The 25,649-nt window shown below is 25.1% G+C and overlaps 2 protein-coding genes and 1 pseudogene across 5 annotated transcripts in view; 1 reads left to right on the forward strand and 2 right to left on the reverse strand.

Annotated features, from left to right (window-relative positions):
• The first annotated feature begins 806 nt into the window (after window positions 1–806).
• The window catches only part of LOC112694071 (CAP-Gly domain-containing linker protein 1), a 33,494-nt gene continuing 8,651 nt past the window's right edge, over window positions 807–25,649 (forward strand). The window contains exons 1-9 of one of the 4 annotated variants that reach the window (XM_025569418.1): window positions 811–1,071; window positions 17,480–17,508; window positions 17,655–17,781; window positions 19,970–20,038; window positions 20,113–20,178; window positions 20,328–20,480; window positions 20,540–20,758; window positions 21,733–21,928; window positions 21,984–22,170. In XM_025569418.1, the coding sequence (XP_025425203.1) occupies window positions 17,670–17,781; window positions 19,970–20,038; window positions 20,113–20,178; window positions 20,328–20,480; window positions 20,540–20,758; window positions 21,733–21,928; window positions 21,984–22,170 (1,002 nt within the window). In that variant the 5' untranslated portion in view covers window positions 811–1,071; window positions 17,480–17,508; window positions 17,655–17,669. The other 3 variants (XM_025569421.1, XM_025569419.1, XM_025569420.1) reach the window with 3 other exon arrangements.
• On the reverse strand, window positions 2,266–4,108 carry LOC112694072. Its single transcript, XM_025569422.1, has 2 exons — window positions 4,019–4,108; window positions 2,266–3,942 (listed from the first exon to the last, which is right to left on the reverse strand). The coding sequence occupies exon 2, from the start codon at window positions 2,943–2,945 to the stop codon at window positions 2,268–2,270; it is 678 nt and encodes a 225-aa protein (XP_025425207.1). The 5' UTR covers window positions 2,946–3,942; window positions 4,019–4,108; the 3' UTR covers window positions 2,266–2,267.
• On the reverse strand, window positions 4,011–6,584 carry LOC112694073 (annotated as a pseudogene).

A 25,649-nucleotide genomic window follows, 5' to 3' on the forward strand; every position in this document is an offset into this window, starting at 1 on the left:
TTTTAAAAAAAAAAAGACTAATGGGTTTTCCAAGAATGTAAATGAATATAGATTATTACTTACAATCAGTAAATTATTTATTTTTCAAAAATATTTAAAATATTATACTTGAACATTATTTTATATACAAAATAAATATAAATAAAAATATAGTTAAGACAATAGTACTATAAGTACCATGATAAAGTAAATTGTACAATGTAAGTTTTAGGCTGCGGGCACAGTGGCACCGACGTCGGCCGATTCAAATAAAGTAAATATTGAAAAAAGTGATCTCAGTGCCTACGACCGCATCGGGCGATTACACCAATTTCTGGACTCAGTCGGACAAAATTCAATTTCGTCTGTTTTTTATCGGCAGATTCAGTCGACGTAATCAATACAAACACGAAAATTATTTTATAATATTGCATTTTCATCGTGGACTGTGAGAAATTAATAAGTTTGGTCCATGAAAGGAGCTTATGGGGGAGAGGACCATAGTAGTAAATCTTTATGCTGTTCTAATAGTTGGCGAAACAATGTATGGAATTCTCCATATTTTTCCCTATCCTTAAAAATGTTATTCGTGTGATGCTTTCGCTTTTTTAATAATAAATATTTAATAGCAGGACTTGTTTCCAAACACAAAAATGAGAGGATATCAATTTTCTAAATTATAATCTGCACTCATTGCGTTGAAATGAACAACTGTTGGCCAATTTTATCGACCATCGTCTGAGACACTGTGACTATTGGCCGACCGACATCGGTGTCACTGTGGCCGCAGCCTTATTGGAGTTCATCCACAGATCGTTCATCACAGCTGACAAAGTGGCACATACATCATGACGATAACATTCTCATGTTAACCGTTAAAGTCGTTATCAATATTATGATGCCTGTGACTGTACAAAATGAGATAGCTGTTTAGTGCGAGCGCCCACTTATTTTATATTTTTGTACCCAAGTTAATTTTTTGATTTCGTTTTGTTTGTTGTGCGGTTTTAAGTTTTAAAATTACAAAACTTGTTTAATTTAAATTTTAGGAATTTTGAATCAAGAGATTACGGATTTATCTAAATATTTCAGGTAACATAATACATTTAATTATTATTAGCTATCTATGTATGTAGGTACTTTAATACTCTTATAACATTATAAATAGACACAACGTATTTATTGCGATCATTCTTTGAGAGATGACCTAGAAATGTAATTGTTTGTTAATCATTTATCCTGTACTCAGTACAGAATATCATATATCTATTATTGATTATGAATTAGTGCTCAAATATTGGAGTACTGAAGTAAATAACTTCTTAGTACTTATTTTAAAACGATTATTTCTATTTCTTCATGAATATATTTGTTAAGTACTTTGGTCTTTGTAGTTATATTAATTGTAAATTTTAAAATATTCTTTAATATGATATATTCAATAAATATTTTGCTAAGTTCAAACATCCAAGAACTTGATACTTATGTGAATTAAAAATGTACTTAAGAACTCTTGATATCTTTTACTGGTTGGTCCTTGATTTTTGTAGATTCTTACAAATTATTGAATTATCATTTAAATATTTTTAACTTAAGACATAGTAATAGTATTGCATTTGTGGATAATGATATGGTAATAAAAATAACTTATGATAAACTGTTTCATTAAAGTTATCTAAAAGGAATTTTACATTACACTTAACATTATAGTTGTGGAATTTTAAATGTAATCATAAATAGTTCCCTAACATTTTTATTTTACTATTAAATAATTTTCAGAATAATAGTAAAAAACATTTTATGTATTATGATTTGTAGCAATAATATTAGTGCATTAATACTAATGTTATAAAAGTTTTTAGACACAAAAAAAAATTGTTAATTTAAATTTTTAAGTGATAAAAAAATGTAATGTTTAGTAATACAAAATAAACTAAGATATTATAATTAAGCTATCAATGATTATCCAATTAAAGTAAAAGAAGACTACCTATAAAGCTAAATTATCCATTTCCTGGTCCATGACCTTAGTTGCACTCAATGGCGCAACTAAGGTCTTTGGGCCTTGAAGACAAAGTAAATATGAGGTCCTATAATTACTTAAGTATTTGTAGTAAATTTTTTTTTTGTTAATGCTGACACAATTTGTATTTAATATCAGCGAAATAATACTGTGTAAATTATTTCTGGTTATATTTTAATAATAATTAATAACAACAAAATTACAAAATTTATTGAAAAAGAAAAATTTAAATAAAAAAAACATTTTAAATTTAAAATATAATTATTTAACTAAGTATATTAACTTTTCTTGCTTTGGTTTCAGCAAATTGATTGATTATTTTGTCCATATCTAGGATATTGGCTTGTTCTTTTTCAATGTTTAATAGAGCAATATTTGACAAACGATTTTGACCCATTGAATTTCTTAAAGAATTCTTAATTAATTTAAACTTCGAAAACGTATGTTCCGCTGATGCAACCGCGACTGGTAATGTGAGATATATAATACAAGCACTTAATACTTCACAATAAGTGATGTAAAAATCATTTTCAATAATAAACATGGCTAGTTGTTTAATATTTTTAGTTATTTTTAAATTTATTAAATTTTTTATGCATAAAAGTTGTCTGGTGAAATCTGAGCTAATATCAACGTTATAAAAATGAATGAAATCATACGAAGCTTTAATGATATCATCTTCCGTGCTATTAACTAATGAAAAAGGATTTAAGAAACCAAAATATTCAATTACCTTTTTTAAACCCTGGAATTGATTATCTAATTGAAAAATTACTGTATCAACGACTGGAAGAAAAACGTTGATTCTTAAATTATCTTCTGAAATATCTAATTGACGGTCGCCATCTACTTCATCAAAATATCTTCTTCCAAACTTTAATCTATGTACATGAAATTTCTGAGGAATGCCCCATTTTGTACACATAAATTTGGCTGTTTTCATTAAAGTATGATAATTATTTCTCAATTCTTTAATTATAGATGTAGCTTGTTTCAAGTTTTCACATGCATTATGTAAATTTGTATCTTTTTTTTTTAAGAAACTTAGACACTCCGTGTAAGGGTTTTAAAATGTCTTCCCATAAACAAAGAAGGAAAATAAATTCTACTGATTCTAATTTTTTTTCAAAGATAAACTCATACTTATTTCGTTGGTTTTAGAACTTGTTAAGGATATATTTGTTAAAGCTTTCAGTACATCAATAAATCTGACTTTTAATGAATAAATCGATTCATGTCGTGCTTCCCATCTTGTCACACATAACTTTTTCAGAACTTTAGCTTTTATTTTTTTGGTATCAGCTTCATCAAAAGCTAAAATTGACCAATGTGGAGCACTTGAACTAAAAAAATTAAATATGCTTTGCACAGTTTCAAAAAAAAAGATGCAACTTGTTTTGAATTTTTAGCAGCATCTGAAATAACCAGGTCTAAATTGTGTGCACAACAATGCACGTATTGTGCTAAGGGAACTTGATCTTTGATTCGTTTTTGAACACCTGAATAAAGCCCGCTCATTACTGATGCACCATCATACCCTTGACCTCTGTGTTTGTTTATACTAATATGTAAATCTTTAAGAATGGAATTTATAAGAGCTTTATAGTCTTTAGCACCATGTTTATCAATGGCATAAAACCCTAAAAATGACTCTTCAATACTTAAATTTCGTTCATCAAAGTTGAGTATTGTATAACGCAAAATTATACTGACTTGATCAATTTTTGTAATGTCTTGTGTGGAGTCGACAATAATAGAAAAGCATTGCGAATTTTGAACTTTTTGACAAATTAAATTTCTTATAATAGTAGCAAGTATACTAATTAATTCATTCTATACTTTCCAGCTAAGATATTTGATTTTTTTGTTTTCATCATTCAATAACTTATTCATAACAGGATCAAATTCAGCTAAAAGTTTCATTGAACGCATAAAGTTACCTAGAACACATACAATTATAAAATACAATTATTTATATATAGCTATGAAGTATTAGTAGATTTAATGATTATATACCTTCATTTATATATTCATGTTCATTAAATTTGCCTTTATGTGTATGTCCTCTTAATGCTGTATTGCCAGATGTTAAAAAGAGAATAATTTTTATGATTCTTTTAAGAACATTTCTCCAATAAGCTGCTTCATTTGAGTATTGTTGCTCAGTTAATTTATCGATAGTCTTATTTTTTTTTTCCATATACAACGTACTTTAATAGCATCAATGTGTTGTATTGATTTTTCATGTAAATCTATCTTGGCTGAGAGACAATTCCAGTTATTAACTCTATTAACCCAGGATGGAATAAAATATGAATAAACATGATTCACAAATAGCCAACATGTCTCACAATACACTACATTTAAACCTACTGAAAAACAGCCATTTTCTTGGGACTCTTAATCCAGATTTCAATTTCATAAAATAATATTGTTTAGAAAAACGATATGATTTGCCATTTTCATGTTCAGTATATGGAAATTGAATTGTTGGTTGGCAAAAACCATATGCTAAGATAAGTCTCTTTTGATTACTGTCTTTGATATTCGCATCAAAATGGTATCGATCAGTTGGGTAATCATTTTTTAAATTAAATTCTAAAAACAAAAATGTAAAATTTTAGTAAAATAAATCAAGTACCAAGATTAATATAAATGTAAGTAACAATATAATATATTCTAGGTAATTATTTGATATTTAAAATAAAGTTATGCATTTGAGAAAAAAAAAATAAACTTTATAATATATATCAAAAGTATAAAGTATAAATCTATGTATAATGTATTAGGTACTATATTACATGTAATATGCAATAACACACTATACCTACTATATTTAAAACTGCTACGGAATTAATATAATGACTTCTCAAATATGCTAGCTGACAAAATAAGCAAATGTACTAAACTAATAATTAATAGGGAATTATTTATTCAATACAATTTAATGATTGTATAAACTAAATACTAATAAAGTTATTATTGTTTATAATAATAGGTTTTTTTTTATCATTTATTTATTTATTATTGATAACTGGTTATTAAACATATACAATATTTAATTTGATAAATCTGAATAATGATATCTTAATAATAATCATTCAAAATTGTATTATAATTTATATTGAATATAGGGAATATGAGATATTTGAATATTTCTCATATACAAATTTTAATTCAAAAAACCAGATTGCTTTTTAATAAATAATTCCTGGACAAGCTGAATCATTTGAATTACACAAATGACTAATAGTATTTTCAGTTTGTACAATTTCATTTATATTTTCTTAAACACTACTTTCCAACGCAATTATCTCACTCGCAGAAGTTGCAGTAGATTTAACAAGAATTGTGCTGTTGTCAATTACTTTTTCAGCTAGAGCAGAATTATTTTTGCTTATAAAAAATGTTTAAAATAATAAGAAATACTAGATTAAATTTTTATAAAGTAATACCTGGACAAGCTGAATAATCTGAATTACACAAATGACCAGTAGCATTTTCACTATTTTCAGTTTGTAAAATTTCACCAATATTTTCTTGGCCACCATTTTCCAATGCAATTAACACTTGAAGAAGTTACTGTAGGTTTAAAAATTTTCAATTAATTGTGATTTGATAAGTAGGTAAATAAAACATTTTTTTTAACATAAAAACATATTAAAAATTGAAGTTACCTATATTTAAATATTTTATACTTGCATAATGCATAATATTATATGATTAAAAACAAAAATATCAATAGGTACCTAAATACATAGTCAGTTAATATTATCAAAAAAAATAATATATTACATGAACATTTGTTTATTTAGATGTATTTGTTTTAGATCATATTATTTTGTTGTTAATTAAGTAATTAATTTTGTTTGAAAGTTGACTGAATACCAAAATAATATCATGAAGGAAAACCTTAATATATTAGGTAATGCGATTCGTTTTATTGTTTAATATTATTTTTCAATAACTAGATATAGTTTATTAAATTTCCACTGTAGGTAGGTATACTATTAATCGAGCTATTAATTATTAGATTTTTTTTATCAAGTAAATAAGTAATTCATTTTTTTTTTTTTCAATAATAATTGACAGATATAAATTATTAAGATCAACAAGAATATCGATATTATTTATTTGACTTTATAGTTTATTTTACCCATACTAATAAATGACTTAATAGGTACGTACCATTTTTGTTGGGCAGAAATCTGTCAAAAAAACTTCATAATTTTTTCAACTCAGCATCTTTTTGAGCTCGTTCATTTTCTTTTTTGAGAATCACTTTTTGGTGGCATAATATAAATATTTAATTTAATTAATTAAAATATTTAAAATTATAACATTCGTGATACTGTGTGTCGACGGTTTACGACGTAAGGTAGATATTGCACAATGACTAATATTGGTAATTCACAGTTCACGTTTATAATAGACGTAATCAATGTATATCATATACTAATTCATTTTACATGGAATTTAAAAATAACTTCATAGGACCGTAGCCTAAGAAAACCGGTATATTTATATATTGTTAACAGTATCATAGACCAGCTGTTCCTAAACTGTGCACCGCGAGCACTTTCTAAGGGCACCAGGGTCTACGGTTCATAACAATTAGTTTAAAATTTTTAAAAAATTTTTTCCTTATTGTTTTTGTAAAAACTTTATATCAAATAATGAAATATTTTCTATTGTATATTCGGACATTCTCATTTTTATGTAATAATTATAATAATAATAATTTTATTTATTTAATTTTTCGGTTTAAAAATGGATTAATTTATAATGAAGTTAAATTTTAATAAAATTAAAAAAAATTAGTTATCAATGAGTATTTTTTTTGTCTGGTCTTTCATGTTATTCATAGCAGGGCAATGTGGCTAAATTGAGACCAAAAAAAAAAAGGCACCGCGGAAAAAAAAAGTGGGAACCGCTGTCATAGACCATAAACGATAGACCAGAGATCGGCAAGTAATTTATATTGGAGTCCTAAAGATTAAAATAATAAATCAATGTGGTCCAGTGAAAAAAATCTTTCAAATCTTTATATTTTTAAAAATAGCAGTATAAAAATAAAAGTAATTATCTGGTTATTACACTTAATTTATATTAAAAATTACAATATTAGGAGTATGAAAATAAAAGTCGACAGGGTTCAGAGTATTGCCTTCCACGGTCCGAATGCGGACCGCGGTCCGCCAGTGCCGACCCCTGCGATAGACCGATAGACGTATCATTTATAAACTGTCATATTACTATATTTGTTATTGTTTCTATTTTAAATAGTCAGTGTATCTTGATTTCTATAATCTATTAATAATGTTTACGATGAGCATCGAAGTCGGAAATAAATATTGACCTCTCCCGCCACAAATCTGTATGATACCATCGTCTATTGGGCTGTTATCCTCAGAATGTTAACAGTATTGCGTATTTATACAAAATATTAAGTAATGGGTAATGGCTGTAGAACTATAGTCTATAGAACATAGAATATAAATAATATAATAATATAAAATAGTACATATTATAGTGTTTAACTTGCGGACTGCACGGTCTGCACGTACCACACTGTGCCCTTACGTATTAATTATTGATTATTACAATTTTATTGGTATCAAATTTAACTATAGTCAAAATTTTAAATGATCACAGATTTGACTTAATTCTTTAATATTAAAAACACCCTCCCAGGTTACGAATATGATGGGGCCCCAATGCTAGGCATCGCCATCCGCCCCGGTTGTTGCGCCACTGGTTGCAATTGATAAAATACTGAACGCTACATTAAAACGTATTATATAAATAACATTGCCTTATTTAATAATAATTTAATACATGGATCAGTAGGAGGCTGCCTCTTGCTCATTATTGCAAATAGGTGGGTTTGAAAGTCTTAGACCCTAAAATAAATGCCAAGCCCGCAAAATGAAGTATAAACTTTTATATATTAATTTAATAGAGGAGGCTTGTACCCCTCCCCCTCAAATAATGGGCTCTTTATGCTTATACCTATGCCCCCTCTTGGATACATCATTTATTGTTAGTGTTGGGGAGACAATTTTATAATCATTTTTCACCCTATTTGTTGTTGATATTCAGAAAAGATCTTTTTGTTCTACTTCGTCTTTCTTCCAACTGTTTGGAGTTAACCATCCTTGTCCTAAACCTCCACTCATCTTGATTTTCTACATTACCTATGCACATACCAACAACATTCATATCGTTCTCATTTGTATCCAACTATCTCTTTTTTTAGTCTTCCTCTTCCTCTTTTCCCTTAAATGTTAATTTTTTAACAACTCTTACTGCTTTTTTTTCCTCTCGCCTTATCACATAGCCGCACCATCAAAGTCTATTTTTTCTTATCTTGTCTATAATTGACGCTACACCAATACTACCTTTTACATATTCATTCCTTATTCTTTTTTACTCCATTCGTCCATCTAAGCATTCTCATATCCGCTATACTCATACTCTGTTTTATTCTCCTATCAACTAGCCAACACTCTCAACCATATAGCATAATTGGTCTCACTACACTTCTGTAAAATTAATCATTCAGGCTCATTGGAATTTTCTGATCAACTAAAACGTCTAATTAAACTTCTAACTAAAACGGCTTCTCTCCATTTCATCCAACCACAATTAATCCTATGTTTTACTCCATACCAAATCCCCCACCCCCATCATTTTATATCATTTTTTATTCACCAAAAATTTTGATAGTCCCATCGTTTTTTTTTAACCTTTGCCAATCTTAAAATTCCATTTTCTCATTCCCGTGTTTCTAGCCTCTCATCTAAATCATTTTACCTATTAAGCTTTACTTTGCTTACCGCATTCTTCACTATATTACCTACATTCTTATATTCTATCCAATCTTCTCTCTTCCTGATTTTCTGCTATAACTTAAATTGCTTTTTTTTTTTTTTGCTACTTCTCTATATCTCCTCATCCCACTACTATGTTTTCTTGTTTTCTGGCATACCACTCTTAGTTTCACCGACAACTTTTTTTTTGCTATATTCTCATGTATATTGTTAACACTAGTTTCCATTTTTTTTCCAAATTTCATTTATATTTACCTCAACATTCCACACAACTTTTCCTTTTATTTTTTTTTATAAACTCTTTATTTCCTATTAATTTGCACCATCGAATTCTCAATTCCTTGAGGTTAGGTTATCATCCTACGGTAATCTCACCGTTAATCTAAAGGTGGTTGATATAGTAGTAGAACAATATTTTTGAATAAAGTAGAGGTTGAACTTTTAATGTTTTAACCTTTAGACAAAAATGGCATTTAGGTAGGTAAATAAATTACAAAAAAAATTTTATAATGGCCACCGTGTTAAAAATTAAAACTAATTAAAATTTGGGAAAAATCAGATTTCAAGTGCATATAACAGCAATAACAGTACAAATGTCTTTAAAATATTTTGAAAATTAAGTAATTTCTATAAAATGCTAACATGAGTACTGTTAAGAGTATTTACTCAATAAATGTTTGAAGTTGCTATAATTAATATTTATAAAAAAAAAAAATAATAATTAACATTGTATTTAGAATACAAATTCGTTAACGTTTTTCAACTCTATTTTTCAATGCTTATAAAACTTTTTGTGTTTTTTGATAATTGTTTTTTTTTTGCAACAAAGAAAACCTTATGAATGATTTTGTATCTTATTTTCAAACCTTTCTAACCTTTCAAACCTAGTCTCTTTTTTGTTTTCCATCTTCTATCTCCGTTTCCTCATCAAGTGCAATTGCGATTACCGCCAAACATTTTTTTTTTTAACATAAAATCTAGTATGGGCTGATCCGGGATTTTAAATTTTTTTATAAATTTGATTTAAATTGGTCTTAAAGAATTGTTACTGTCCGGTTAAAATAATTAATTTAATTATCTGGTCCGGAACGATCCCATTTTTATAGGACCGGGCTGTTCTCTAAAACTTACAACTACACTTACTCTACTTTAGTAACTATACTACAATATACAAATAAACAATACTTTTTTTAATTAATATTTATTAAAAATTACAAAATCTGAATAAAAAAATGGAATTGTTTTGGGTGAAAAGACCTCGCAAAAAGTTATTATGACCAAAATCCGGCCCTGATCCTAGGATATAGTACCGTAAGTCCTTATTTGCGCAAGTTGTCAAGTAGTAAATATACCACTGATGCAACGTCGTGAGTAAATAATACAATATCATTTTAAAGTGATAAATATTTTAATGATTATGTTGTATGATATCAGGGGTTAAGGTCACCATTTAAAATGCGGAGGCGAACAAGTACTTTTTTTTTTACTGTCATTGCAATTGCGTCATGAATGTGATATGATTGGTGAAGATATACCCGGTGATAACTACAGATACCGATCGCGTATTGGTTTGGCTGTCCCACCTATCCCCTTAATTAGAATGTTTTATTATTAATTATTTATCTAATATAAGAATAAAAGTTGAACTCTTCTTTAATTACTGTTGAATTTCCAAGTGATAACCGTTTCATATATCACATTAATTGATTATTTTTTTCAAAAGATAAAAACAACCAGAAAATAAATATTATAGGTATTTTTTCTATTATTATTATTAGTATATAATATTATTCTTCTGAAAATTTGTATGTACCAAAAGTAAAAGCATAGGCGTATATAGTGGCGTAGACATGATTTGTTAAAGAGTCATCCTAACCTAACTGGAAGGTCCATATCTTATATAACAATGATTTAAATATATCTGAAGTTCCTCCGGTGGCAATTCTGTAACAGAACTTTGACGTGTTGATTATATTTTTATTTTTGCAGTATTTATAAACAAAAAAAAAAAAAATCGATATTTTGTTATATTAATATATATTAATATTAACTCATATTAAAGAAATATTATTTTAATCATTATATGGACGACTAAGAAATTCGCAAATTATTTTTGTGTTGTTAAATAGTTCTATAATAATTTTTTGTGTATTTTTTCTAAAGTTTAGCAATTGTTGGAAGTTGATTGAGTGTAACAAGTTTTTTTTTCCATAAATTTCATTATAATGTATTTAAACATATTCATAATAATAGGCTCGGATTATTTTTTAAAATAATTTATTTTAAAACTGATTTATCATGGTACTTATAAACGTACGACCATAGATAAAATCATTGATTATATATAACTATTATAATACTAATATTTATATATTATAATTTATGATAATATATATTATTTTAAATTTTTATATGTGTTTGTTTTAAAATATTTTGTTTTTAATTGTTTGGGCGTAATTTTAATTTCAACTTTTTCAAGATTTTTTTTTCGTAATAGATTACGTAATAATATAATAGTTATTATATATTAGTTAATATATTTAGTAATATATTTAAATCAAATTGTACTCATAAAATATATTTGTACATCTATACATTACCATACGTCAGTATTTTTTATTGAACGTATGTTTATTCATTATAAATGAATCATTATTGTAGATATGTATTTACGAATTTCATAAAGTGTTGTTTCGTTTTAAAATTGTTATCGATGATTTATTATTTATTGTGTTAGCGCTGCATATAAACAAACATTTAAGTATATTTATGTTTGAATATATTCTCTAAATATAAGTACCTTTGTGTAGCTGTAGGATTATTTTACGATTGCGTAAAAAGTCATGTGAATAGAATACGATTGATTGGCAATAGTTGTTCGATGCATTTGACTTATAAATTTTTATTTATTTATAAATTAAAATCGTATTTACTCATATTGAACTTTATTTTTTAGTAATTTAAATTATGTATTGAAGTTTTTCACAGTTATAGAATTATTGATTTTTTTTAAACTTGGTATTTTATTTCCAAGTTTAAATGCTTCAAAATTTTAATGCATATAATAAAGTAATATCGATTTTTTTAACAATATATTAAGTCGAGAATTTTAGTAGGTTAGGTTGGATATTAGATCAGTAGAGTTAGGCTATTTTTGAATTTATAAAATTTTAAATAAAAAAAACTGTATTGAAACCAAAACAATTTTGATATTTTGATTGTTCTGATGTAATTTTGACTGACCAAAACCGAAAAAAAAATTTTAATATATATATATATATATATATATATATATATTAACTCTATATCTTTTAATCTGATAATTTAGAGGTATATGTTTAGATATAATTTCAAAAATTTTGGTTTCTCATTTTCTATAAATAATGTAAATATTAATATAATATCTAATACAGGAAGAAAAAAGTATAGGACTCAGCGTCAACGAGAATAAAACTAAATACTTGATTGTATCACCAAGAAGACATGAAATTTGAAAACATTTTTAATTTAAATATCTTGAAGTAGATGTAAATGAAAGTACAAATAGCCACGAGTAAATCAACCGTAGGATAATAGCAGGGAATAAGTGCTATTTCTCCATGGTACCATAGTTCAAGTCAAAATTACTTTCAAAGAAAACAAAAATTATGCTATACAAAACTCTAGTCAGATCTATTGTATTATATGCATGTGGATCATGGGCGTTAACAAAGAAAGACGAGAAGAAGCTAATGATTTTTGAGAGGAAAATATTAAGGAGAATGTTCGGTACTAAAAAAAATACAGAAAACTGAATGTACGAACTTTACGAAAGAAGAATGAACGCAGAACTAAAAGTACTGTTAAATTAAACCGAAATAGTAAGTTTTCTAAAAATCCAAAGATTTAGCTGGGCAGGACGTGTATGGAGAACGAAGGATAGATTAGTAAACGAGGTCATAATGTGGATGGCAGATCGAAAAATACCAATAGGACGACCAAGACAGTGGTGGAGTGATCGTGTCAAAGACGATCTGAAACTCCTAGGAATCAGGATTGAAGAAACAAGAGCATTAGATAGAAAGGCATGGCGAGGCATATTGGAAGCGGCAATGGGTCTGAATAAGCAAAAAATATATATATATATGTATATCTTAGATATGTCATTTGAAAACATTTTAAACTTGAATAATTATTACAGTTTGAATCAACAATAAACTACATTGATATTCAAACCACCTTTATGAACCTACCTCAATTGATAACTACAATATACTATATAAATGTTTAAAGGCTGAGATACAAGTGTTGGGCGAGACACAAGGACAGGTGACTTCTGACCCTTTTTACTTACCAATTAAAATAATTTTCCTTTTAGATACCACCATTCCTATTGATAGTCTTCCATTTTTTCGAAACTGTATTGACACTAATACAGACTTATCTTGCTTCACTTAAAATCGTAAATTAAAAACCTCAGATACCATAAGTTTCAGTATTTAGATTATAAATTGATAAAAAAAATGTATTGTATTATTTTGTAGATAATTACTTTATAATCTAGAAATCGCCATTTTATTTAAATATTTTAAAAATATCTATATATATAAAAATTGAGCCAAAAATGTATAACATTTCATCAATTGAGAACGGCTGGGCCTATTTGGCTCAAATTTTTTTTAATTGTTCGTAATTGCCTGGAGAAGGTCTTTATGAAAAAAAAAAATTTGGAAAAGTGCTATTGTTTAATAAATCATAGTTTAATTTAATAATTTTTGACCAGGTCGATAACTGCGCAATTGAAAATGAATTATTAAATAAAACTATTAAAAAACTATTAATTTTATATTTGGTATTAAATGACGGGTATTGGATAAATATTAAATAACTAGATCCTACAACAGGTGCCAAAACAAATAAGGATGTTAGTTCGAAGAATTATTATGCATATCTGTTGATGATTAGACACGATCAGGTCAAAGTTATTCTACGATGTCATGAGCTTTATCAACAATTCATGATCAAAATGTATGTAAAGATAGAGAACGAACGATTTCGATACATGTGATTCAATCAAAAAAAGCTTCGTGCGGAAGATTCTCAAAACAGTTGTTTGATATTGGAGATGGGAAAGTTATTACAGATGAAACGGGATGTATACAATTACTGGCCGATTTCTGCAAAATAATTTATTCGCAAGATGCTCTCATTGACCAGATATTTCCCAATGTACACAGACAATACACAAATCATGAGTGGCTGGCAGAAAGAGCAATTATAGTAGCAAAAAATGTGGACGTCAACGAATTGAATCTCAAGATACAATATTTGTTACCAGGAGACTGGGTGTCATTCAAATATATTGATACAGTTTGCAATGCTACTCAAGCTGTAAATTATCTAACAGTGTTTAAACTCATTGGATTTACCAGGCATGCCACCGCATAATTTAAAATTGAAGGTTTGATCTCCGGTTATTTTGCTTTGTAATTTGACCCACCACGGTTGTACAACGGCACGCGATAAGTCGTTAAAAAATTACCTAATGAAAAATGTTATCGAAGCCATAATTTTAAATGGCAAATTCTGAGGTGAAAATATATTATTACCGCGAATCCCTATTATACCCACAGATGTACCAATACAATTTAAACGCCTTCAATTTCCAATTAGATTGGCATTTGCAATGACTATCAATAAGTCTCTTGGCCAAACGATGTCTGTCTGTGGTTTAGATTTGAGCACATCATATTTTTGACACGGACGTGGCGTGCTCTCGAACTATTCAGTTTGTGTTGGCGAAAGATAGGATAACAAAAAATATTGTACACTCTGTTGTATTAAGGGATAGATATTGTTTTTTATTAATATTGTCATAATTAGCAATATATATAATTTTAATGGATCAATTTCAATATATTATTAAAAAAAAAATGTTTGATGTTTTTTCATTTTTATATTTTGTCATCGTTCACAGCATTCCACGGCGTTAGGCAAAATTTGATCTAGATAATATTATACGATAATTATTCGAATAAAAAAATATTCGACTAGTTTAGAAACAATATTATCGGAATAATTTGTGATTATAATATTATTTGAATAATTTTTAAACATAGTTATCCTATCCTAGTATATATAGTAGTAGTTAGTACTAATTACTAAATATGTATTTAAAATAATGATTATAATTCTTCTAGTTTATCTACATGTATTTAGTATGTACCTTAATAGTAATTAATTATGAATATTGAAAATGTTATTATTATATCTAATTTAGTCCAGTTTCTGTACTATATTATATAGTCTCAGATATTTTGGTACTATGTACTAACTACGTATGTTCAATGTTGTATTTCATATTTATAAGTTCAAATATATAGAGCTCTACACAAAAATATAAAGATACTAGATAGATATGGGCATGTAGCTATAAAAATTATCTGTTTGAATTTATGATATCTAAACATTGAAGACGTGGTTTTATCAAAAGTACATCAAATGTAGATTATCTAACTTGTGTCGTATTTGCCGCGTTAGTTCTTCTATGCGCGAGTCCGCGAGTGTATGAATGCGTGACAGGGTGTTTAATTTAATTTAAAATATCAATTTATTTCAATATGATTTCCGTGAATGTACATAATGAAGATTCAACAATTTCAACACAACAGTCAATCGAGGATATATTTTTATGATATAATACGCCACTACCGTCATCAGCTCCTGTTGAAAGATTATTTTCTTATGCAACTATGACCAATTTACCAAAATCCAACAAGCTATCAGATGATATGTTTGAAGAGAGTGTTATTTTTAAATTTAATTTAAAAATGCAGTTATAAATATTTAAGTTATTTATTATTATTTGAATTATAATTATAATTAGTTATTTAGTATTGTTAGACTTATTTATTGAAATCAAATATTTTTTATATTTATTTATTTTCATTTTTACTAAAATAATTTATTGACATTTTTGTTATTATTATTTACTACTATTTATGATTGTTATATTATTTTTACGAAATATTATTATAAAATATTATTCATATTCAAATATTATTTAATTATTATTAAATATATATATATATATATATATATTTATTTATTTCTTTACTTTCTTATATAAATCTATATTTGTTTTTTATTATATAATATTTTTAAATTATTCGAATAATTGTATTTGAAAATTAGAATTTATTGGAATAATTGTGAAAAAAATCATTCGAATAACGCCCAACTCTTGCATTCCATACCTCTTCCTTACATCCTTATCCTTATCCACATTCTTACATGCCTATATTAAATTAGTTATTTTTTTGTATCAAAATATTCTCTAGAAATAATTTATATGACAAAACAACGTTTGTCGGGTCAGCTAGTTTCATATAAAATGCAAAATAATATATTAGAATCAGCCGTTTATATTTATATACTGTTATCAATAAAAAAGTTTTTTAGGAATTTGATGAAAAAAATGCTTTTATATCTATTTTAAGCTTAAATAAATTTGAATGATTGATTTTAAAGTGATTAAAGTTTATATGTTTATTAATAGTTATAATTTATAGGTATATACTGTATTGTGTAGGTGTGTATCAATATAGTATTAAAATGTGAGATACTCGATTTTATAAGTTATAGCTAAAGCCTGGATGTTTATGACTTAGCATATTTTTTTTGGCGTAGCTATTAATACCAGAATATAATATAAATCCTATTCACGAAATCTAGATTCCAAATGAACAAACTTATTTTGCATATAATTGTATGTTTGATTTTTTTAAGCATATAAATAAAAATACCTTTATTGATTATTTCTAGATTATAAATTATAAATATAATATAAATATTTTTCATATTATTAACATTTTTCATCAACTATCGTTAGTTGTATTTAATATTTATATACGAGTTATAATGGTTAACTTTAAGTGCGTTCCCATTAGCTCAATAGAAGTGGTGTAGTTGTTTTGTATTTATAAAAATATTCTGTTAGTCCGTTAAAGAACTTAAATTTGTAAAGTCAATCAGTAAAATCGTATTTATTGTTATTATTATATAATGTAGTCAATTTTGATTTCTTAAAATTATATAAATTTTATGTTTCTATGTCTACTTTTTTCATATTTTATGTTTATATGTGTATATTTTAAGTTATTTTAAATTCACATTTATAATAGTATATACATAGTTTATTTTCAATTAATATTTATCTTTTTTTTATATATATATTTGTTAAAAATAGGTATATTTTCTATATTTATATATTCTATAATTAGACAATTTTTAATAAAATGTTGATGATTATCATCCGAACTCTAGTTATAACTATTGTTTATTACTATTTGTCTTGTTTTTTAGTAATATTATATCATAAGCATATCAATATAAGACTGTATATCAAATTGACCATATAAATATAGATAAAAATTGGCACTTAATCCAGTTAATTTTGCCAAATATTTTTATTTTAATACTTTTTTCCTTCCAAAATCACACGTAAAATTATGTCTTAAGATAATGTGAAAATGGATATCTTATTTATTTAAATATTTGTGTACTAAATTATTTAGAGTCACTTTTTTTTCTTTATTCATAGATGAAAATTATTTATTTAATTACAAGTATTTATTTCTTTAGTCTTAAATAATTTTTTTTTCAGGTTTACAGTGCATTATTCAATAAAATTAGGTATCTATTTACAGATATTTTACTTTATATATTTTTCAGTAAATTAAATTATGTTTCGTTTATATTGTTCTAATTATATCCGTGTTTTAATTTATTCAGCCTATAGTTTATCGTGATTTAATTTAAAGTAAATTTATAATTGTTAGTTAAAATTATTAAAAATGAGTGAAAATCCCGAAAATAAGGAAACGAAGACGTCTGGATTACGGCAACCAACAAAAATACCTACAATGGGAGTGTCGAGGTTACCCAGTTCGTCTTCCATTAAACTTGGTAAGTCAATTTTAAATTCAATGACTGTCTCTTAAGTCATCAAATTATAATTTTCAAATCTACTGAACAATGAAAAATGTCTGATTTTTATTCTAAATCAGATTTGCTATTATAATTTATATTAGTTATAGAATTTCCGAAATTACGGTTTTTATTTTGGTTTACTATATGTGGTATAAGCTTTAAAGTTATTACAGGATATGTTGAAATGTATAGTGCAATGATATATTGAGTTTGGATGTGTGTATAAATACACGTCAATATCCTGGAAGGGGGACCACTCCTGTAACACCTTCACAGTAGAAAAAAGTTTGTAGGCGACCTACTGTACACCTGTGCTTACAAGGTTGTGGTCATCACTTGTTGATCTATAGTCAGTTGTTTGTAAATATTCGGACAGTTCAGTTTAGTGTACTATATCAGTATTATATAAGATGCCTAATCCTGTAGTCGAAGAAAAAATTATACCAAGACATTTGGATCTATTCTGCCGAGCAGATGGTAGAATTATATTATTTCTTATATTTTATAAAAGTTTTTTATTAATAATTTATTTAAATTATAATCATCTAGTCACAATTTTACCAAAAATATATCATTCATTTTACCATTTTATATACATTTATATGGTCTTATTATTATCTATAGGTGCTTAATTACTATATAACAATGTGCTTAAATATAAATAATGATAATTAATATATTAATACGATTTTTATTTAAAATAGAAAATACACATAATTATAATTTATAGTTTAAAGTTTAAAATTGTATACTCGTATATTTCAAATTAGAAAGCACCAACTTCAATTATAAAATCACGCGTGGTCTTGTGTATAATGAATTATTATCAATGATTTAAAGTTCTTAACTATTTCAAAACTTTCTATATTTTTTTTATTTACTTTAAATCTGAAATGTATATAAATATATAAAATAATATAAATAATTACGTATTTTCAAAATAATGTCTGTAAAATTAATGAAAATGCTTAGTGTAATGTTACATACACTTATTATTATGTTATTATATATATTTATATGTATAAATCCAATATATATTACCTCATCCCTTATGGTTGAAGTATTTAAGTCAGGACATGATTTATATGTTTATATCCTGTTATTTAAATAAACACGCAAAACGTAGAACGTCGTCCCACGTTAGACGTGCATTACACCTACATTTGCTTCGTTTGGTGGGTGATTTTAATCGTATGACCTATTTGTAAAAATTTAAATTAATTAATAATACTCTGAAAGAAAAAAATATTAAACAGTTTTATATTGACTATTTAGTTGATTTTGGATCAATTGTTTTTCCATTATTTTTTGTACTTATGTTTTTTAGATATTTAATTACAATCCCAACATTTTTTTTTTTATTATTGATAGTTAATTTATAACTATTAAAAATAATACCATGTCATTTCAGATGGAGTAAACTCTATCGTAACCAAATTAGATGGGGGTTCTACAGTAAAATAAAATGACGATAATAATAGTTGTAAGTTGTAAATTGACAAGATTTTTGTCGTTCATACAATTGTTACTTGTCATATTTATTTGTTTATTAATAATTATAGTATGTATAAAAATAATTTGGTACCCTTGCTTTATTAGTTTGTAGATTTTTTATGTATTTTAGCTGTTTTTTTACTTTTTTTTTGTTAAATTTATTTTATTTATTTGCTTGTCTTGATTTGTTTTATATTCAATGGTGCCAAAAAAAATGTTCTGGTGAATATTATATTTTTGATTTCCCCATCCCCTTTAACAATAACCTTTAAAAACATATTAGATCTTATAACTTATTACGGTTTAAGGACTTTAAACTTAATTATTAACCTACTTTTGTAATTAAAACACTTAATTAAATGAAAATCTTGTGTTTTAACTAGTATGTTTAGAAATTTAGTAGCATGTTATTCTTGGTTAATATTACTCATCTAAGAAGGACTTAGCAGATACATTTTACCACTTTTTCTTTCCGGTTATTTTTATAGGTATTAAAGTGAATGCTACACTTGGGTATAAGGAATAAATGATTTTATTAACATGTGTTTGAATTGAAATGTGATATGCTTTTGATGTTAGATTATCATTTTCAAATTAATAATATTAATAATAAATACTTTTAATATTTATTTATTACTTGCATGTCGCTTTTTTGTTTTCGATATACTAGACTTGCCACACAGTCATAAATACAATGATGGTTTTAATAAAAAACCATTAGATGAGCGTAAATCATCGAGTAAGTTGCTTTTTAGTTATTCATCTTGTTAAAAAAAATATTTGTAGTTTAGTTTTTTATTGCTTTTATATTAGGCGGTTCAGAATCTTTCATGGGAGATGCTCGTAGACTTAGTGAAGCTGGTATAAGACGTAGTTCAGGTTTGTTTTGTCATCTTCATATTAGATTCATTACCTATTTATACATCTTTTTATTTTATTATAAGAACGAGACTAATAAAATATATTACAACAATTCAATATAATATGTGCATGATTATTTTATAAATTTTTTTTATTTTTTTTTCTAGGAAATAGTGTTGTTCTTACCGAAGATACAGACAAATTCATAATTGGTAATCGAATTTGGGTGGGTGGTACTAAACCAGGCCAAATTGCCTACATAGGCGAGACTAATTTTGGAAGTGGTGATTGGGCTGGCATAGTTCTTGATGAGCCAATTGGTATTAGTTGAAATATGCATATTAGCTATATGGGTTTTAATAAAATTATAATTGTTTAGGTAAAAATGATGGGTCTGTAAGTGGCACAAGGTATTTTCAATGCGAACCTAAAAGAGGTATATTTGCACGTTTGACTAATCTAACCTCTGCTCCTTTGAGTTCTATTGAAGATTCAATGATTCAAAGTTCATTTTCTAAAGCTAAACCATTAGGATTTTCAACTCCTATGCCAAAACGAGAAACTTCAACTGTAACTACAATAAAACCTTCAACAAAAGGTACAACTAAAATACCCTGTTTACATACAAAGAATTTGTCAACACAAAATATATATTTCAATTTTATCCTGATTTTAACCAACCTAATAATTTAAAAAAAAATATAATAAATATTTTGGCAATATTAACTTGTAAAACTGTTCCATAGTGATAAATATATTTTTGTGGAAATGGTATTTAACTGATTTATTTTTAAAAATGTTTAAAATGTATGAAGCTATCAAGAATGTAATTTGTTTTATATTTGTTGCTACTAAATCCATTCAGACATTTGAATTATTACATATTTAAAACGGTTTATTTTTTAATTAATAAGTATGAATTTTTTCAAGATAGTTGTATATTAAACAAAAATAATCAATAATATAAACTAATTACATTTTGATTACATAAATCAATTTAGGAGTACATTTTATATTACAATGTTGTGGGGAGATGTCTTTGAATTTAATAAATAGATTTAATTAGTAGTTTTTGAGAATTTTTACTTCAGAGAAATACTAAGATTTAAATTATCTGACATTTTTATTGGGTACATTTTATTTTTAAAACTTTTAACTACCTAAAATTAAAATTCTATTTTTTATGTTTTTAAAATTGTTATTTATTTACAGTTGATATCAATACATTTTACTATTATTTAAATTTAAAATAGGTTATAAATGGTATACAACTTTTTGTGAACACTGTCTAAATTGAATTGGGACCAGAAATAAATTTCTTTATGTGTCAATTGAATTATTTAGAAAAAAGAAAAAAAATCCTATCTTAATCAAATCAAAATATAAAACTCAATAAAACATATATAGTACTGATAACATATAACTTTTGGAGTTAATGTTATATAATAAAAATAAAAATAAATATTTTTTCAAATTTAAACTCTATTATTTTTTTTTTTAAAGTTTTTTTCTTAAAAAGTGAATTATTTAATCAAATATTAATACTATTTTTAAATGTTTATTGTCATAAAGGTATTACTCAATCAACTGTATCCAAGAGTACCAGTGATTTAAAAATCGGTGACCGTGTAATTATTAGCAGTGGTCAAGGTTCTAAATTAGGTATTCTAAAGTATCGTGGTGCAACCCAATTTGCACCTGGAGAATGGTGTGGTATTGAATTAGATGATCCACTTGGAAAAAATAATGGAACTGTAGAAGGAATAAAGTAATTAGTTGCTTTATATAAAATTTAACTTTTTACTTAACGTAATGTTATTTAGATATTTTGAGTGTGAAGATAAATTTGGTTTATTTACTCCTATTGCTAAAGTATCAAAATCACCTATGTCATCTAGTCGAATGTCGACAAATTGTGCTATTCACAAAGCAAAACGATCACCGGATTCTTTGAATGGATCCATGATCAGTACTATTACATCAAACACAATGTCATCAATACCATCTCGGGTAAGACTTGGAGTTGCTTCTTTAGGCCGCAAGGTATTTTGCATGACTATTAATTGCTTCTAATCATTAATTAATATGTTATATTAAATGTTTTTTGAGCTATATAAAAAAATATTAGCAACATATAAATTGTACTAGATTTATGTTGTTATAATGCAAAAATTATATTCTTATTAATTCAAAAATGTACCTAATTATTCATTCTAAAATTAGTTAAACCTTATTCAAATTTCAGTTAGATAACTTTTTATTTCAAAAATAATTCTGAAATTGTTGTCGTTAAAAGTTGTATTTTAATAGTTTATTGCAAAATAATCTATTAATTAATTGATATCAATAATTGATCAATGATCAAGATCAAATTTTCTTTAAGCTTCATAGTCAATTTAGGATTATCCATATTTTTTTTTCTTTTTTAAACTTTATATTAATATTTTTAATTATTATTTATTTGATTTTATTTTGTCTAAACTGTTCTATTTTATATGAAATGCTTTCAACATAGAAAAAACTTAAGTACAGAAATTAATTGATAAAGTAATACAAATTTGAAATGTAGTTTTAATTTAACCATGCATGTATGATATAACTTATGGTATATAGTTATTACTAATAAAGTAATAACATTAAATTTCTTTTTATATTTGATTTTATACTGCTTATAATTTATATAAATAATAATTATTAATTCAGTGTAAACTAATTGATAGACTTATAGTCAACACTAAGGTAAGTTCTATTTCTTAATTAAAAAAAACTGATTTATAATGTTAATAATAACTAAACAGATATTTTATTAAAGTATTTGGAAATGATACATGAAGTAGAATATAATGTTAATTTAATAATTCACTTGAATAATGTAGACAATGTTCTTAATATAAGAAATAATTCACAGTATAATAAAATGATTTATAATCTATAATTCTAAAATATTTTATGGTTTTTGGTATTATTTTTATTTAAATGGTGAAGGAAAATTAATTATATGAAATAATATACATAATAATAATGAATAATTTTAAATTTTAAATGGTATTAAATAATTAAATCTGGGTAAGTAGTGCAGAATTAATTTTAATTAAAAATAAAATTTACAACTAATTGTATTATATTGCATATATATTAAATATATTTTTAAAATTTCTAGTCCGATGTGAAATATGTGAAAACCTATCATCGACAGTGGGAATCTGGTTTTTATTAAAACATATTATTGATTTTTGATATAAACACTAATGCAATATGTTTGTTTACTTTTAAACATCAAGGTTTGCAATATTAATTAAAGCACTACAAAATAATCATTTAATCAAATTATAAACAATGTAATCTTAATATATTGTTCGACATTTTTATTAGACTTTCTAACGTTATATCTAATTTTATAGTTTGTTGTATTTTTTTTTTTTTGTTTCTGTTATGTTAATTTTTTTTATTTTATAATGTTAATTTTTTACTGAGTAATGATATTTTTTATTTGTATTTTATTCATTTATCCTGCCCAAAAATCCTTGTGGATTTTTTATAATAATCCTTCATACTGCTCTTGGTATAGCATGTTTAGATGATTTTGAATTACCATTATATCTTGTTATGTATATGTTTTCAGTCCATTAATTCATAAAGTCATGCGTTCGATTTAATTTTTTTCCTTGCTTTTAACTTTATTATCCTTATAAATCTGTTTTTAAAATAGTTTTTATTTGACTGATTCATTAAGATTTTAAGCTTCATTCTGAATTTTTTCATTGATTTATTTAAGGTTCTTTGTTAATAAATAGAAATTAGTAAACTAGAAGAAAAATTATACAAAGTAATGAAAAATGTATTAATGAGTACTTCCCAAATTCCCTGTAAATTTTAAGTATTTAAATATATTTTAATATCAATACCAACCAGTTGGCTTATATAAGAAATTTAATTTAATTTAATATTTGTGGATAATATATTGTATATTTATTAATACATAAAAAAAATAAAATGTTATTAAAAAATAAATATTTTTGTGTTGGGGAATCTGTATGTAATTAAACTTACAGTTTAGATTTTTAAAAATATTTAGTATGGAAAATTACCTAAAATAACTAACAAATGTTTTCCGTTAAATCAATCCACTTAAAAATATTTTTATTTATACAATTAAATACAGTGTGTGTAATTTTTATTTATTATATATTATACTTCATATTATTTTTGAAATAATTTACAAAACTAAATATTTGCAATGATTATATAATTGATAAATAGATTTACTAAGCTGCTGTAGTCTATTTATATAGTGTGGATCAATGGAATTAAGTTTTTGATGTTGTAATATTATTACTTATACAGAATGATTGAGGTAGTGAAAATCAAAATAAATGTGTTTGTAAATAATATTTTTATGTTACTCTTCAGTTCATTCAAAGTTTGTGGTCTATTTTAATAAACCCTTCCTTTAAGATTACTCCATAGAAAGAAATCTGGAGAACGGAAGAGCCAAAATCCTTTGGAGATTATACGCTACAAATGTGGTAAAACGTGTTCGTGCATTCATTAATGAACAACGTAGCCATTTTGAGTATATAATGTAAAACATGGATAATGCATATGTATAAATTAATTTTGAATATTTTTTTGTATTTTTACTTATTAATAAATGGATAAGTAATTCGATAAAAATACTATAAAATACATTTATTTTGATGTGCTCGACTTCTCGATCACTCTGTATTTTGAACATTAATATAAATTTGAATGAAACATGATAACATATATATTTGCTGACATGGTTAATTTTATAAAAAATGTATTTTCATTTGTATTGTTTATATTAAAATATAAGCAAATACAGTTTTATTATTAATACTTTTCATGGCTGGCAAAATTATTATTTTTATAATAAATTATTAAAAATATATTATTAAATACAATTCTCCAAGCATGCTATGAAATATTTTATTATCTTAATACACAAAAAAATTATGGTTAAATTAAAAATATATATCTGATAAAGTTTAGTACCAATAAACTAAATGAATCGTTTTTGGGTCTTGCTAGCAGTAAATATAGTTAACTTCAAAATTATGTAGAAATTGTTTAGAGACTTTTTTTTTTGTATTTCTTAAATTTCCTTCCAAAAAAGTTTTAATTAAGATTAAACATAAAAATACAACAGTGGAAAATACTGTATGAAAATCAGCTTTCTTGTTATATGCATTTTTATACTAATGAATGTTCTTTTAATTCTTTGGATTGGAAAAAAATAACCTAAAAGTAAAAATAGGTAAGTATTATAAAAAAAAAAAATTAAACTATTTTGTTATATATTATACAATATTACAAAATATAAATATAACATTCATAAAGAAAAAAAACTGCTATTATAACATAGTTGAAGTTTTATTATTCAACCTTAATTTTACTATACTTACAATGATTAACTGTAATAATAAATAAACTGTGTAAAATAAATATTTATTTATAAAATATTAAGT

The sequence above is a fragment of the Sipha flava genome, unplaced genomic scaffold, assembly GCF_003268045.1.
Source record: "Sipha flava isolate LNK unplaced genomic scaffold, YSA_version1 122_pilon_pilon, whole genome shotgun sequence".
NCBI classification, from domain to species: Eukaryota; Metazoa; Arthropoda; class Insecta; order Hemiptera; family Aphididae; genus Sipha; species Sipha flava.

Coding starts and splice junctions, on each gene's coding strand:
- LOC112694072 (XM_025569422.1), bottom strand. CDS start 2,945: ATGAAAACAGCCAAATTTATGTGTACAAAATGGGGCATTCCTCAGAAA.